General features: G+C 43.5%; 1 protein-coding gene across 2 annotated transcripts in view; it reads right to left on the reverse strand.

Moving 5' to 3' along the window:
* Positions 1 to 17,002, reverse strand: part of CASP10 (caspase 10) — a 119,692-nt gene that overhangs the window by 13,002 nt on the left and 89,688 nt on the right. For both annotated transcript variants that reach the window (XM_077448626.1, XM_077448627.1), the window contains exons 8-9: positions 14,919 to 14,977; positions 12,371 to 12,470 (exon numbers count right to left, since the gene is read on the reverse strand). In XM_077448626.1, the coding sequence (XP_077304752.1) occupies positions 12,371 to 12,470; positions 14,919 to 14,977 (159 nt within the window). The remainder of the gene's footprint in view (positions 1 to 12,370; positions 12,471 to 14,918; positions 14,978 to 17,002) is intronic.

Below are 17,002 nucleotides of genomic sequence, written 5' to 3' on the forward strand. Positions count from 1 at the left end.
AATCTCCATAGGCGATGCTTTAAAAATGATTAACGGTTACCAGTTTAGAGTTACAGAGGTGGTCTAGTGCTAGAATTATTGCTCTCACTCTAATGATTGCATGGATATCTCACATGTGTGGAACAGTGTTTAAATTTGTGGGCACAACTTACATATGTGTTCACTTCTGTGCACAAGCACGGAGGGATGGGGCGCTTTCATTTTTTTTACACTATCTTTTTACATTGTTGATCACTTTTATTGTGATCACAAGAAATGTAAACATCCCTTGTGACAGTAATAGTCACATGTCAGGTATTTCTTTGGAGAGATCTGAGGTCTATAATGCCGCGTACACACGAGCGGATTGTATGGCGTACTTAGTCCGTCATACAATCCGACGGACAGTCCGTCGTACTTTCCACTGAACGGACTTGACCACACACGGATACACAAACAGTCCGTCGAAAGCTTGCGCGATGACGTGTACAGCACGTACGACGGGACTAGAAATAGGAAGTCCAAGACACAGCAAAGCACCCTTCCGCCGTGTAAATCCTTTCTGGGCATGCACCATTCTTAGTCCGTCGAACTAGCATACTGACGACCGTATTGTCCGCTGAAACCAAAGTACGACGGACATAATTTTGAAAAAAAACAAAATACTTAGTACTCCGGACTGCACGCTGAAAAAGTCCGCTGAAGCCCACACACGAGCGGATTGTCCGCTGAAATGTGTTTCGACGGACTAAGTACGCCATACAATCCGCCCATGTGTACGGGGCATAAGACACCAAATCCCTCCTTTGCACTTAAAAGGTTTCAAGACGCCAAGTTTGGCTGTTTTGAATACTGTCATTTTTTTCAGTAATCCAGGAAGTTTCTAGATCCGAGACCCAATTAAAGTGGATGTTAACCCGATTCATGAAATTTGAGCTTGGCACATATATTTGCAGTGTTTTCTTATCTATCTTCAAAGGACCAGTGGCTTTCTCCTGCTCCGTTCTTCTGTTATCAGAATGATAACTTCTGACAAGTTCTCCATCACAAGCATAGGTGTGTATAGCCTATTGCACTATGGTGTGCACCCCAAACAGCAAACACACATGCGTGTGTAAATATATGTAGGGCAATGGACAGTAGGGCAGAGGTTGTGTCCGTAGAGCAGTGGATAGCGTCAGTATTTAAAAAAAAAAAAATTCAATCATTTTTTATCATTTTTTTTTTACAATTTTTTTGGAGCTCCATTGGGGGGCTTTGGTGAAATATCAGGGGTCTAAACAGACCCCTGAGGTCTCACTTTAGAGACAGAAAAAGGGACTGAGGACAGAGATTCCCCAGTCGCTTTTGTTGTGGAAATTTTTATTAATGTACCGTATTTTCCGCACCATAAGATGCACTTTTTCTCCCCAGAAATATGAGGGAAAATGTCTCTGCATCTTATGGTGCAAATATACTGAGGCACCGCGGTCGCTGGCACCACCCCCCACCGTCAACAGCAACATTCCGTCACTCTGCATTTATGGCAATGGTCATTCTGCATTTATGGTAATGGTTACTCTGCATATCATAATATTTTAGTACACCATTTGGTTCATAATATTTTTTTTCTTGTTTTCCTCCTCTAAAACCTAGGTGCATCTTATGGTCAGGTGCGTCTTATGGAGCGAAAAATACGGTATGTTGTCAGATGGCCCCCAGTGTCAGTTTTGCTGTAATAATACACTTATGCAAGCGTATTCGCACATACAGACGTTGGTGGAAGACCACTGGCTGCGGAAACCTTCCCATGAACAGGGCAGATCTTTTTTCTCTTTTAGAGATGATCATTTATGCCTCACCAAGAGACTGGCCACCTCATGGCGATTGCATTAACGCTCCTAGCAAACGGATCTGCGTACATGGGAACAATAGCATAATCATACAAAAATCATGGCCCACTGAGAGTCATGATAGTGTACGGCTCACGTCATTGGTAGCGGTGGGAATGTACAAAAAAACGTAAGTAGTAAGTAGTAGTAAGTAGTAAGTGTTCAAATTGTGAGACACTTTGTGTCTCACAAGAAGCTGACCACATGGCTCTGCACACGACCATCGGCACACATCACTACTGGAATTATATTTGAATATATATGTATGTGATTGATTCTTTTGAAAGAATACAAGTGTCCGATTGGCTCATTCTAAAGCCACCACCGTCCTTTGTTATGCATTTTTACAGTATAAATAAAAGCAGCAGATCATTGTAGTCAGGGTTTTGCTAAGGTCAATGTGATACCAGCATCTGTCTGTGTTACTTGGAGATAAACAAGCGCGCTTTCCTGGCATTATACAGGAGAGCTATGATTGTGCTTATTAGCGCAAGGAATTATTTTCTTATAGGAGAAGCTTACAATTTCCACCACTTTCTCTGCAGTTATGCAGCAGGGGGAATCTGCGCAGCACAGAGTGATTAGGGTGTGCCCTGGCACACCCTGTGCGCACACCTATAGTCACAGGAGATAAAACCAGGCTGAAATTTGTGTTGTGGGAGGTTGCTCTAAATAGATTAGCAGACTGCTAAACTATTCACAGAACAGCTCTAAGAGTCTCTGCCTATGTGGAATGGGGGCTGCCTTTCCTCCAATCAGCTGTCTTGGCTGTATGCTCTAACTTCACTTCCAGTGCTGAACAGGAAGAGAACATTTCTAACATGATCTGAACTTTCTAAAGAATATATAAAGCTGAAGACAACAGATACACAGTACATGTAAAACGTATGTAGGGAGATTTGTTTCATCTCTGTGTATCATCTATGGCTGTTCACTTCACTGGGTATATGTGAGGGTTTACATACACTTTAAAGCTTCTGGCTCTGTTCAGGTCTCTGGCCAGCCAGAAGACGTGCCTACTGGTTGCTCCAGCCTCCTGGTGGGACAAGAGAGCCTGGCCAATGTGATGGAAGGAGGCATGGGGGGGGATGTCCCCTCCCGTTGCTTATAGTAACTGCTGCTTAGCTTCATTGGTTGTTATTACAAGAAAGCCGACCGCCGGCTCTAAAAAATGGTACTGGGGTGATGCCTGCAGGCATCACCCCGGTACAACCATTTACCTTTGCGGCAAGTGGTCAATTAACCTGCCCCTTCCTTTTCTGAATGAACACAGTGAGTGGTTTACTGAAGGCTGCAGAGAGGTTTCTTTCTCTGTCTCAAAAGTGAGAAATCACAATAATCCCAATAAAACCAGCAGCTCCTTCAGAGGTCAGTGCTACATGTGGGGGCTCGAGTCCGGGATTTGCCGTTACCTCTCGCCCACTGTTTGGTGCGTAAACTGTGGGTGGTGTCAGAAAAAGCCCGCGAGTTGCGTGATCGGAGGAACCAGTGGGAGGAGTCTTGCCTGTTTCTTTTCCCTGCACGAGGCACCGCGTGTGTCAGGAACGGTGTTGTTGCTGGGATCGCCTGCTGGTGTCACTGTTGCTTTTGCCATCAAAGGTTGCAGTTCTGGTGGTCACTAGCGGGTGTCTCCCAGCAAACAGACATTCTAATAATCCAGCTGCACCTGAAGTGGTATGGCTTGGAAGTATATAAGCCCGCCCTTCACTGAGGCTCATTGCTTCAGAATCCTTCCTGCTAGCCTTGTCCCTGCCTGACCTGTTGCCTGAGACCTGTTCCTGATTTGCTTCCTGTCCTGGACTCTGTTCCCTATACCTGTGACTTGTCCCCTGATCCCTGCCTTGGCTCCCCTTCCGCTTCCTCCACCTGGCCTCCTGTTCCCCTTGTCTCTCATCCCTGCCTTGTTATATATGTGTTCCCTTTCCATGTATATAGTTAGTTAGTTAGTTAGTTTAGGGTTTTGGGGTTTGCTGTGTATTATTTGTGTTCTTGCTTGTTTATGGTTTGCTGTGTATTATTTGTGTTCTTGCTTGTTTATGGTTTGCTGTGTTTGTTTGGTTTGCACGTGTGCCTTTTTCCTTAATAAATATTTATATTCTCACTTACCTTTCGAGCCTCATTCCTCAGTGCAGCCCATTGATCTGTTTATTCTGTGCTGGATGCCTGTGTTAGGCATCCCTCCCATGACAGCGTGGGTGTGTCGTAGGAGAAAGAAGAGAGAGGTTATTGTACTGTACACGACGGGAGACGTTGGGAATGCTCTGCAACAAATGCGAGGGACTGGTCGCAAGTCCCCGGCCATTTGTTCGTTGTCTACAATGTGCTACATGCGAGGCCTTCTATGCTGATTACTACAACCAGTGTCCTGGAGGGAGATGCTGTCACCACCATTACTGGAGGAGTCACTCCGGATGTCATGGACACTCATCTATCATTACCACAATTACTGTGCCTGCTTCAAAGAAAGTGGGCTACATCAAGGCCTCCTGCAGCCACAGTAGAGGCCCATCCCAGAACTTGCCTGGATCGGATCGGAGGAAGGAGGTCGTTCCCAAGGAATCCGCCGCAGATGTGGGTGAGAACTCTGGGAAAATTGTGTTAAGTGGGACTGTACATAACTATTTGCCAGCAGAGGAGTTGTAGGACTCAGAGATAGATTCAGTGTCCAATTTGTCAGGGGGTGACAATTTGTTTAAGACTTTGTCCCAAGAGATGTTGTGGGCAAATACAGATGATGTGGCCGCAACCTGCAATGTTTCTTGCTGGTTGGTTATAAATTCGGGGAGTGCATCGCCTCGGGAGAGAACCCCTACAACTATTGACTTGACTTCGCCTAAGCTTGTTAGTTTGCCCGAACCTAAGAAAATGTCTTTCGCCATGGTGCGTAAATCACCAAACTCTTGTGTGCCTCCCTGGGATAGAAGTGCTCAAGCTCTGCCTAGGCTCGCACGGTCCCAGCGGCTGCTGAACAAGCGGGTGGCTACAGAATACGGTTTGGAGTTCACTTGCGTTCCTAAGGAGATTATGCAAGAAATTGAGAAAAATCTGGAGCATTGGTATGCCAGTGATGTGTGGGACTACTTGAAAGTACCTAAACCCTTCAGTAAGCAAGGATGTTCCCCTGCTATGTATGAACGTTTCCCCGGGTGTCTTCAGCATTGGAGCTTTGGGAGACACATATACTCCGACAAGGTTGTCATTTGCCAGCCAGGAAAGGAAAATGTTGTCTATTTTATCACTACGGTGGACGCTAAAGGGAAAACACTAACTTTGCCTGATCCACGGTTTTATTGGTAAACCATTTATATAGACTGTTTTTTTTTTCCTCTGCTTAAAATAATTTTTGAAGTACAAGGACTGTGGGGCTTGTTAGCAAGTATTAGGTCTACAGGAAGAGAGCTTCGTGTCAAGGTCAACTACCGGCCACAGCACTTGTAGGAAAGGACTTGCATTTTGTTACTTTTGCCACTAGGTGGTGGGAGTCTGCACAAACACTTGGACTATTGCACGCAAACATGTAGGTTATCAGCACTGGAGAGAGAGTCTCATTTTCTGCTGAGAATGGGACTTTGCTTACGAGGAACGTACACATAGTATGCGTTGTTCTTTGTTGTTTTTTTGTGTGTTTTCTTTTCAGGAATCATCAAGATTGTCTATCAAGCTCCCGTAGAGTGGGTGGCATAGATAGTCAGGCATTGGAGTTTGTGTACTATGTGACTTGTTTTATGTCAAATTGTTGACAAACTCTCAATACTTCCGATACTTGCAACTAAGGCACGCCTTCCAGGCGCAATTCAGGAGGTGAAAGTTGAATCCTTCCCCTCTAGCTTAGAGGACACACCATTGACAGATGAATTATCAAAGACTTTATCAGTGACATATAAAAATTTGTTTGAAAACTAGCCCCAAGACACTAATTAAATGTAGAGAACGATGAGAAACAGAGGTACCTGGAATACGGGGTGAGGATTGGGACTGTCTGTGGGAAAAACCCTTTCAGCATCTAATGGCAGCAAGAGAGACTCATTCCGTTTCAATTTTTACATAAGATATATTATACCTCAGCCAGACTGGCCTCAATATATCCATCTGTTTCATCGGAGTGCTAACAATGCTCGGCCGCTTCGGCGGACGCACATCATGTGTTCTGGAGCTGTCCCCAGATCCAACAGTTCTGGTCTGGGGTCACTTCCTGTATAGCGGAGGTGCTGCAAGTTCCGGTACCTTTGACTATTGAGGTGTGTCTCATTGGGCTGGTAGACGAGGTAGTTCCATCAAGGGCACACAGAACTTTACTCACAATATTACTTTTCTATGGGAAGAAGTCCATTTTACTTAAGTGGAAACAGGTGGGGGCCCCTGAAATAACCTTTTGGAAAGGTTTAGTGAATGCAATGCTCCCACATTATAAGGCAACTTATATATCTAGAGGGTGTAATAGAAAATTTTAAAAAGTTTGGGGAGCATGGTTTGAGTGTGATCTAACAGTGTGATAAGATAACCTCAAACTGAACGGGGTGGGCATGATCTAGTATATAGCTATTAACTATCCTGCACATGGTGCAGAATAAAAGGCAGATATTTCTGGTGACTAGTGAGAGTGAAGTGGCTTCGTTTAATTTCAAGTATAACATAAAAGTCGTTGGGGGGGGGGGGGGGAATTAAGTATAGGGAGGGTGGGGTGGGGGGAGGTTGTACTTGTTGTAGCTGTCGTGATGGCAGTGTTAAGGTTCTTCGATTTACTGGCCATGTTGGCAGAGTGTTCAGCTTGGTGTTGTGCCAACTGTATATGTGCTGTATGTCAAAAATTGTTCAATAAAAAGAATAAAAAAAAAAAAAACTGTTGACGTATTACATGTTCTATGTTTTTCTTTTGTTTTCCCAGACATTCCTCATTCCAAAATTTTAAGTTCAGGTATTCGACTTTCAGGACTGAAAGTTTTTGTTTTTTGATTTTTCTTCCCAGACGATGAGGACATTGTCTAAATGGTAAACTATCATTTACCAACAAATGAAAGATTAATTTGTTCTGAAAAAAACAAGGTATAATGCACCTGGATGCGCAAAGTAGCTGCAATATGTACAGTTTTTCTAACACATGGCAAAGTTGCAAAATTGTGCTTAGGCATTAACATTTGTTTTACCCTTAGACGCGAAGGGGTTAAATTAGAGATCCACCAAAAGCTAAATACAAAGTTAAAATGGTACATATCTAAAATACTTTCATCGTATATGAACAGTTTTACATATGTAGCGCTGGCTCCTGATGAGCAGGCGCTATATGTTTTTCAAAGTAAATTTTCCTGAAACCACAATTGGGTTTTGGGGCTAATTTGACTAAATTTATGTTTTCAGTACCAGTCCAGCTGTGTTGCACTGGGTTCTTCTTGACCGCAGGTGTCGCTGTCACCGCCGGCAAATGTGAGAAAGCTGTCTAGCTGGGTGTATTGAATGCCACTGTTCTTTCGGAACCAGTCCAGTGGGAGCGTTCTCATGCTGGGCATTCTGGGAGGTGGTATTTAAGGTACCGACATCACGTGCTTCAGGGTTCCGGAGAATATTTTCTGCCTGGATTTTGGGGCCTGTTGATCCAAAGGTGGTCCGGTGCCGTCTCATCTAAGGGAGAGACCCAGTAACTGGAGAAACCCCAGGAGGACTCTTCAGGAGAAGGCCATGCGCAAGGCTGGCTTCTCTGAAGGAGCCTGGAGGCTTAGTTGAAGGATACTACATGGATCTACACTCATACGGTATCGCGACATTGGCTGAGAGATACTGGTACCATATGATAGCTCTTTAAATTTGTCTATGTCCCTCAGTACGCTCAAGTCTATGGCAGAGATTTTCTAAAATATCCTACGCTCAAGTCTGTGGCAGAGATTTTCTCAAATATCCTAGGCTCAAGTCTGTGGCAGAAACTTTGCTTAGCACCCTACTGGCTGCTAGGCCTAGTGAGAGGAGGTCTATCCGGGCATTGTGGAATCTAGCTGTGAAATGGTTGCTATTCTCTGGATTTTCTCCTATAAGAGACTTTTCATTTTTGCAGGCTAAAGTACCTGAATTTACTCCTAACCCTCTACCCTAAACTGAGAGACTCTGTTTTTGCTTCAAATAAATCACCCAAAAGAAGATTCAGTGTCGGTTTCCACATTTCTTTGGGCCACCTACCACAGGAACCCCTAGACGGAGAAGCAGTCCTCTGCTCACCACCAGGAGAGTAGACCACTTCCTACAGGAGGTCCCTGAGTTATGAACCTCCGACTTGCGAATGACTCCTACTTACGAACGGGAGGCATCGTGACGTTCTTCGCATGTGCAGCCACTTTCCAACGGCTACACATCGGAAAACGTCATATGCGCATGCGCGGCTACTTGACAGAACATCAGAAAATGACTTCTCTGCCGTTCTGCACATGCGCTTCCCGACTAACAAACAAATCCGACTTAAGAACAAACCGGCAGTCCCTAACCCATTCGTAACTCAGGGACTGCCTGTACTAGCAATCACTAACTTCTAACCAGGTTTAACCTTGATATTTGTGTTCAGGATCCCATGTACTCACACCAGTGCACCATATTATGAAAGATCACCTAACTGTGTATGGACCATTTTAACAAACTGGGGTTGATTTGCTAAAACTGGAGAGTGCCAAATTTGGTACTGCTTGGCATAGTAACCAATCAGCTTCCAGGTTTTTTTTTTTTTTTTGTCAAAGCTTAAAGAGATTGTAAAGTCTGGTATAAAAAAACAAAAAAACAAACATGTTATACTTGCCTCCTCTGTGCAGCTGGTTTTTCACAGAGCAGCCCGGATCCTCCTCTTATCGATTCACTCTTTGCTGGTCCTGCCCCCTCCCTCCTATCGAGTGCCCCCACCCTCCTTTCGAGTGCCCCCACAGTCTTCAGCTTCCTATGGGGGCACTGGAGCCGAGTCACAGCTCCATGCGTCCATTCAGACATGGAGACCTGGACCCCACCCCTCTCTCCTCTGATTGGCTGACTGACTTATTGACAGCCATGAGAGCCAATGACACCACTGCTGTGTGTCAGCCAATCAGGAGGAGTGTCCCGGATGGCTTAGACATCGCTGGAGAGAGATGGGGCTCAGAGGAGTAATTAGGGGGTGCTGGGGTGGCTGCTACACAGAGATTTTTTTATCTTGATGCATTAAGATAAAAAAACTTCTGCCTTTACAACTCTTTAATTGATCAAGCTGAAGTTGAAAGCGGATTTGCTACCATGCAGAGCTGTACAAGATTTTGCACTTTCCAGTTTTAGTAAATAAACCCCAAATACCACTCCAGCCAGTAGCCAACTTCTTTACTTAATATCCTGTTGGCACATCTGTATTGCAGGTTTGTACATATACTCAGTGGCATTACAAAAGGGTTTACATTACAAAAAGGATGTTGTGTGTGTGGGTGTGCATGGGTGTGCTTTAGAGCATTCAACTCATTTCCAGGGAAAGGCCCATTCTATGGAAAGTCTATGTAGGGAAAACCAAGGACTAATGCCACGTACACACGACCGGACTTTTTGACAGCAAAGGTCAGACGGAACGAGTCCGTCGGACAATTCGATCTTGTGTGGGCTCCATCGAACCTTTGCTTGCCAAAAATCTGGCGGACTTTAGAAATAGAACATGTTTTAAATTTTTCCACCGGAACTCTGCCGGACCCAGTTCCTACCGAGAAATCCGCTCGTGTGTTTGCTAGTCCGACGGACAAAAACCGACGCGAGGGCAGCTATTGGCTACGGGCTATGAACTTCCTTATTCTAGTCCATTCTAATCCGTCGGACTTTGGTGTGATTGAGTGTGGCCAAGTCTGTTCATTCGGAAAGTCTGTCAGAATTCCGTCAGAACTCCGCCGAAAGTCCGTCGTACCTAGTCCCTCGAAAAGTCCAGTCGGGTGTACGCGGCATAAGTCCTTTCATTCTAGTACTCCATACTGCTTATTCAGTCTTCTTAACAACCCAACCCTAAGCTCCACCCAATCTGCCAGATAGGGCAAAACTGAGGCTGCACTCCCTGGGAGGAATAAGGAGGAACTCCAACAAAATAGAATTGTGTTAACCCCTTCCTACAAACCTTCCTATTACCTGTTTCAGCTTCCTGTGTCGCTTGCATGCTTGAACAGAATTAGCAGGGCCGTCTTTAAGGCAGGGCAAAAGGGGCAGCTGCCCAGGGCCCTGTCATTGCTGTGGAGCACAAAGCAGCTGCTTCATACTTGCCAACTATCCCAGTTTACATTCCCTTGTCCCTTGAAGTTTTAGTCCTGTGCTGTGTCCTGATATCTCAGTGTGAAGTGCTGCTACTAATGCTGCCCAGCTCTGCCCTATTGTTGTGTACAGATGACTCACCTGCAGACCCTGCGTTTACAGGGAAATAAGTGGCGTTCATATGTATATAACAGTGACATGCATATGTAAACAGCTGAAGCCAACAGAATTGATATGTAAATAAAGGCAGTATTCATATGTATATCATTATGCCCCGCTGCATTGAGGAGATGATGTTCTGTAACCTATAGCAACCAATGAGCAGTATTACTGTACAGTAATCTCTAGCAGCCAATCAAAAAGCAGAAATCATGTGCTGTAACCTCTAGCCATTAATCAGTGAGCCTTAAGGAGTGCTGTAACCTCTGGCAACCAATCACAATCGCTGCCTGATCTGATACAGTAAACTGATTTTAAGTCTAGCTGCTATTTATTTTATGTTTCAAAGTGGAGAGTGAAATTGCATGGGGGGAGGGGGGCCCTAAGAAAATTTTTGCCCAGGGTCCAATCAATATTAAAGACTATCTTGAGAATTAGGGATTCCATAGCAGATAAAACACTTATAGTCAATATACTAAGCATGTGCCAAGGTGCTTTGGAATAAACAAGAAAACATAGGGAAAGATTTACCAAAATCAGCTTCTAACTTCAGCTTGTCCAATTAAGCTTTGACATTAAGTCCCCGTTCACATCAGGCCAATTTGACATGCTATTTGACATTCCCTAAAGTGTGTTCCTGCACTACTTTTGGTGACTTCAGGGACATCATCTCCCCTAAAGAACAGGCCCGTAGCAAAAGGGAACCTTGGGCGAATGGCTAGCATGACTGGGGACAGCTGTTGGGTGAGCACCAGGTTGTTACAATGGGAAGTAAGATAGGAAAAGGGAAGGGGAGTGGTGGTCATTGGTCAGGGGGAGTAGAGGACTGAGTTAAAGCAGGAGTAAACCCGCTGACTTTTTTTTTTTTTTTTTTACACCTGCAAGGGAAAAGGTATGAGCTAGTATGCACCGCATACTAGCTTATTATGAAATACTTAACTTAGAACGAGGCACCGGCATCTCACTCAGTCCACGCCGAGGGAGCTGACATGTTCCCTCGGCATGTCTTCCGGGTATCGCGGCTCCGGCGCTGTGAGTGGCTGGAGCCACGGTGTCATCACACCCGCACATGCGTGCGGTAGTTTTCTTTCCCGGCAGGGTCTGGCGTCTGCCGGACTTTCAGTCGAAAATCCCCGTGCGCATGCACCGCTGAAGTCAGCGGCTCATTCCGATGGGAATATCTCCTAAACCATACAGGTTTAGGAGATATTCTTTTTTCCTACAGATAAGCCTTATTATAGGCTTACCTGTAGGTCAAAGTTAAAAATGTAACTATACAACCACTTTAATTTTGACCCCTGCAGAGGGAGGGGTTTAATTCATTCATGGGTAGCAGAGAAAGGGAGAGGACATAGGTATGTTTTTTCCCACCCACCCAACCTGTTTGGTTGTTGGGTTATGGTTGTGTGTATTGGTTTATGTGGGCATGTGTCTCTGGTTCGGGATGGTTGGAATGGTGGAAGGTAAACAGGATATAGTGTGGGGATGGGTTAGACCTATCTCAGTATGGGTACCCTCCCAAGATGGAAATAATGGGCTACCGGTCATTGGGCTGCAGTGACAAGAAGGTGCAAATAGTTCGTCCCTGTGCTAGTGGGATCACGGCTAGGGGCCAGAATGCCGAGATGGTGGTGGTGAAGCCGATGCGGTAGATATACCTTCCTTCTCGAACCTTAGGTAGAACAGTAGTTTAAAAAGTTGGGTTTATATAATATATATTTCTGTTTAGTATATATATATATATATATATATATATATATATATATATATATATATATATATATATATATATATTTAAATGGAGTTTATTTTATAAATTTGGTATTTAATAAAGGGGCTGGATGACCATTTAATCCATAAGGTGTGGTGTGTTTTATTTTAATAATTAAAGTTAGGCAAGTAGTTGGAGGTATTATGGTGTAGGTGCAGCACATGGGACATCAGCTATAAACCAGTCATGACTTGATTCCTCTTTGTTGACTTTGCAAATTTTATCTGCAAGCTCATAAGACATCCCAAATGATGTCAAATATATAAAACTGTAGATTCTTGCTTTTCATTGGCTAACAGAATACAACTTTGTAATAACATATTTTAATTGTGTAGGTTTTCTGGGCTTCCAAAAATATCTATGCATAACTTACCAGCATCTTTTTCAGTTCCTGGCCTTGGGTCACTCTTAAGGAAGTCTGAATTATTTATTATCACACAGTAGCCTCTGCATTTCTGATTCATTGGATATACCTTTAAGATAAAGTCCCATTACAGTTGTAAAAAGGTTCAGGGAAAGCATGTATACACCTCTTCATGTAGCATAAACAAATGTGACAACAGTTACTTATTACTTAGGATATTGGAACTAGTGTAACCCACTTTTGTTTGTTCGTTAGCCCATATATGCCATCGTATTATTTTAAAACTTTCTGTAGATTTTGTCACTTTTTCACAGTCATGCCACAGGTGACATAGCAAAAGAAGCAATTCTACCTAACAATTTTTTTTAAAGGAAAGGTTTTTTCCTGCTGTCAGCACAGAAAAAGCTTTTGGTGAATATATTTTGAATTTTAGGAACCTCTTAAGCCTTGTACACACGTTCGGATTTTGCACAGACAACGCATCGGACTTTTGCATTGCATACAAACATAATTTTCTTGCATACAAACGGGACACAATTGTCAACCAACAAACACAAACGTAGTAAGGTACTACGTGTTTTTTCACCTCTTTAGCGCTACCCTTTGGGCATCTTCTTCTGGAGAAGAGACTGGAGAGAGTGGAGAAGTCGGAAGAGACCCTTGAAGTCTGAAGAAGACCCCTGGAGCTGTCTAATAAATTACTTTAAAAACCTGTCTAGTGTGTTTTTTTATTGACACTTTTTTCCCTCAGGTGAATGGGTAGGGGTACGATGTACCCCATACTCATTCACATAGGGTGGGGGGCTGGGATCTGGGGCCCCCCTTCTTAAAGGGGGCTCCTGGATTCTGATAAACCCCCTGCACGCAGTCCCCGACAACCAATGGCCAGGGTTGTTGGGAAGAGGCCCTTGTCCTCATCAACATGGGGACAAATTGCTTTGGGGTGGGGGGGCCGCAGGGCGCTCGCTCATCCCCACACCCTTTCCTGACCGGCCGAGCTGCGTGCTTGGATAAATGTCTGGTATGGATTTTGGGGGGACTCCTACACCGTTTTTTCAGCGTAGGAGGTTCCCCTTAAAATCCATACCAGACCTAAGGGCCTGGTATGCTCTTGGAGGAGAGCCCATGCTGTTTTTTTATTTAAAATTCAGTGTGGAGTTCCTCCTCGAGAGCTGATTATTCTGTGATTGGCCACAGCCAAAGTCGTCTGGCCTTGGGGAGACTTGAAGTCATGTTGTAAATCGCGCCAAGTCGTGTTGAAAGACGCGATGTGATTCATATTCAAGTCGTGTCCAAGTTGCCTCCCAAAGTCATGCTGGAAGTCATGTTGCTGCTGTGTGAATGGATTTTTTCTATTTTTTTTATTGGATGTGTTTTCTAGCAGAAAGTAAAAAAATATATATATATATATATATATATATATATATATATATATATATATTTTTTTTTTTTTTTTTTTTTAATTGTCAGCCTTTTTTTGTATATAGCGCAAACAATAAAACCCCCAAAGGTGATCAAATACCACTGAAAGAAAGCTCTATTTGTGGGGAAAAAAGGACATACATTTTATTTGGGTTTAGCATCGCATGACTACAAAACTGTCAGGTAAAGAATCGCAGTGCCGTATCACAAAAAATGGCCTGGTCATGAAGGGGGTAAATCTTCTGGAGGGCAAGTGGTTAAAGGCTGATTTAAAATTCAACATCTGAAAGAGCCCTTCATGTAAGTAAAATCAAGGAAAATATTATACCAAGTCCTGGAGGTGCAGCAAGCAGGGCAGATACAAAACAGCCCATCATTTTGGTGAGAATGTTAAAATAATTGGGGCCCACTTTCTTGGGACTGAGGCCACCTGGCCCCTCTCTTAAGTAGTAAGGGGTTAAGGAATTATAGGTAAGGGTAGGTGGTTCTGTCCATCTATTTAGATCAGGTACAGGTGTGGGATATCCAATGGGGATCCAGGGAAGGTTCTGGTTGCCCGGGGAAGGCTATTTAAGGGCTGCAGAGGGTCTAGGGCGTCCTCTGCAGCGGTCCAGGAAGAAGGAAGAAGAGCTCCCTCCTTCCCTTCCCGTTGCGGCATCTTATGTGGTAGAGTCAGTCCGGGGGGACATATTTGGTGTTGATACAGTGAAGCTGTCTGAGTTCTAAAAACTGGGCAGAAGTTATGTGATTTATGGTATTAGTATTAAAGTGTTTCAGTTATATATGGTTATGTAAATATGTTGTTAAACCAATAAAGTGCCGTGGCCATTTCTGCCAAATAAACTGGTTTGGGTGTTTGGTCTGTGTGGTTGTATCTGAGGAATAGGTGGGGGTTGGTGCGGCCTACAGTCCTATTTGTTGCCAGCCTTAGATTTCCCAGGTCCTCAGGGGAAATAGGATGCCATTTTGGAGGGTGGTAAACGTCGAAACTTCAGTAAGATGATTTTGCCTTTAAAGACCCATGAGAAGTCAGCGATAAACCAACCCATCAGATAACATTAATTGAATATTAATTTTGTGTGGGCTGACACCTTACAACTTGATACTGTAATGGCAAGTATTGTCTTTAACTAACCTCAGATTTTGTTCGGTCTTGAAGACTTAGAGCAGCAATGTCATTTTCAGATTCAACATCTGCAAGATAAACAGTTATTAATACAATCTTATAACCATCATTTCCAAACAGGTCATTTTTGAGGGCACTTCGGTTATAGCTCCCAACTCACCCAACTATCCCTGATTTTGATGGACTGTCTCTGATTTGGAACAAAGTCCCTCTGCCCCTTTTTTCTCCTCATTTGTCCCTCATTTTGGTCTGATGTATAGTGTTTTATATAAAATGCATTTCTTAGCTTTCAAAAAGTGTTTCCCAGGACTAAACCTTTCATCCAATTTTTAAATGGCTCCATTTTAATTTTCAAAAGCTAGTATAAACGAATAGTAGTGGTAAAAGGAAAAAAAAGCACCCGTGGGTTTAATCTTTTTTTTGTATAATTCTCCTTTAAGAGGGCGTGGCAGGGGTGTGTCCTATGCCTACATACCTTTGCTAAAAGGTGTCCCTTGTTCCCATCTCAACAAGTTGGGAGGTATGACTTAGGTATAGCAGATAATATGGCTCGGCCCAACCATGGGTTTTAGGAAAGATGGATCACCTTCAGTATAACCAGGCTGCCCATAAATGGATCAAAATTTGTCAGGTTCCTGCTTAACCAAACACATTTCAATCCGTTTATGGCCAGCTTAAGAATCTTTCAAGATGTTGCTAACATGTTTTCCAGCCATTTGGAGTTATAACCACTCCAGTTCTGATTTGGATTTAAAGCAGGATTTCTGTCTTCATGATAAATCTAGGTATATTCAGACAACATTTTCAAAAATGGAACCATATAAAATGCTTAGACTAACTCAATCAAATTCATAGCAGATATATTTATACTCCACAGTGTTTATAGCCAGTCATACCTCTCGCAATGTCATGGAGAGGTAGCCTGACACAGAACCCTCCTTTCTGGTGCTTGTACTTAGTCACAGAATGAGGACAGTGTGGTGATAAAGCTGTATTACTTTATGATAAAAGAGAAAATTGAGGTTACCGACCTGGCTATGCTGTTCACAAGGGCAACCTGGATAACTGACTATTTACAAAAATAAATGATTTGGTAGTTAAACAGATAATGTACAGTTCAGTTGAAAAAAAATATATATATATTCGTAAACAGTAGGGATGGGCCGAACGACCCCCGAACCTTGCAATAGTTTGGAACCGAATAATGAACCCCATTGAAGTCTATGGGACCTGAACGTGAAAAATCAAGTGCCCATTTTGAAGGCCTATATGCAAGTAATTGGGCATACAATGGTTATGGGGGTCCAGGTACTGCCCGGGGGACATGTATCAATGAAAATTGAAAATATATTTTTTTTTATTTCAGCAGCTACAAACACTGTAGCTGCTGACTTTTAATAAGCACACTTATCCCGGGCCACCATTCGAATTAAGGGAAACAGGCAGTGGAGCCTTGCAGCTTCACTGCCCGTTTCCTACTGCGCATGCATGAGTCGCACGGCGCTTTGTGAATGGCTGGCTGTGTTTTGGGACACGCGCACTGTTCCCAGAACACAGCACGCCCACATCCCCAGAAGACAAAGCGAGGAGGAGAAGAATAAAGATCACCGCAGAAATGGAAGTGCCAAATTAGGACGATCTGCCTAGCAACAGCTATTTCTGGTAAGTAGAAAACATTTTTATTTTTTTTCTAAATTTCTGGGAGCATCTTTATGTAATTTTTTTTTTTTTTTAGGGTGGACCTCTGCTTTAAAGTGAAAGCGTAAAAATGAAAAAATTCCTTTCAATATAGTGCCTGGGGGTCCCCTTAGTCCAGGGGTGTCCAAACATTTTTCAAAGAGGGCCAGATTTGATAAAGTGAACATGCCTGAAGGCCGACCATTTTGCCTGACATTTTTTGGACCATTAAAATTTGGTTCTCTTGCCTTTGTGGCTGTGTGTGGTGAAGAGATGAGCTTGGGCATGTTATTTGGCTATATATATTTTTTTTTTTTGTGGCCCCCAATGAATCCCTGAGCACCACGCAGGACTAAGGATGAGCTTGGGCATGTTATTTGGATATACCATATTTAGCGGCGTATAACACGCACAGG

Source organism: Lithobates pipiens, unplaced genomic scaffold, assembly GCF_037356315.1.
Source record: "Lithobates pipiens isolate NorthernLeopardFrog02 unplaced genomic scaffold, aLitPip1_a1.2 Scaffold_22, whole genome shotgun sequence".
NCBI classification, from domain to species: domain Eukaryota; kingdom Metazoa; phylum Chordata; class Amphibia; order Anura; family Ranidae; genus Lithobates; species Lithobates pipiens.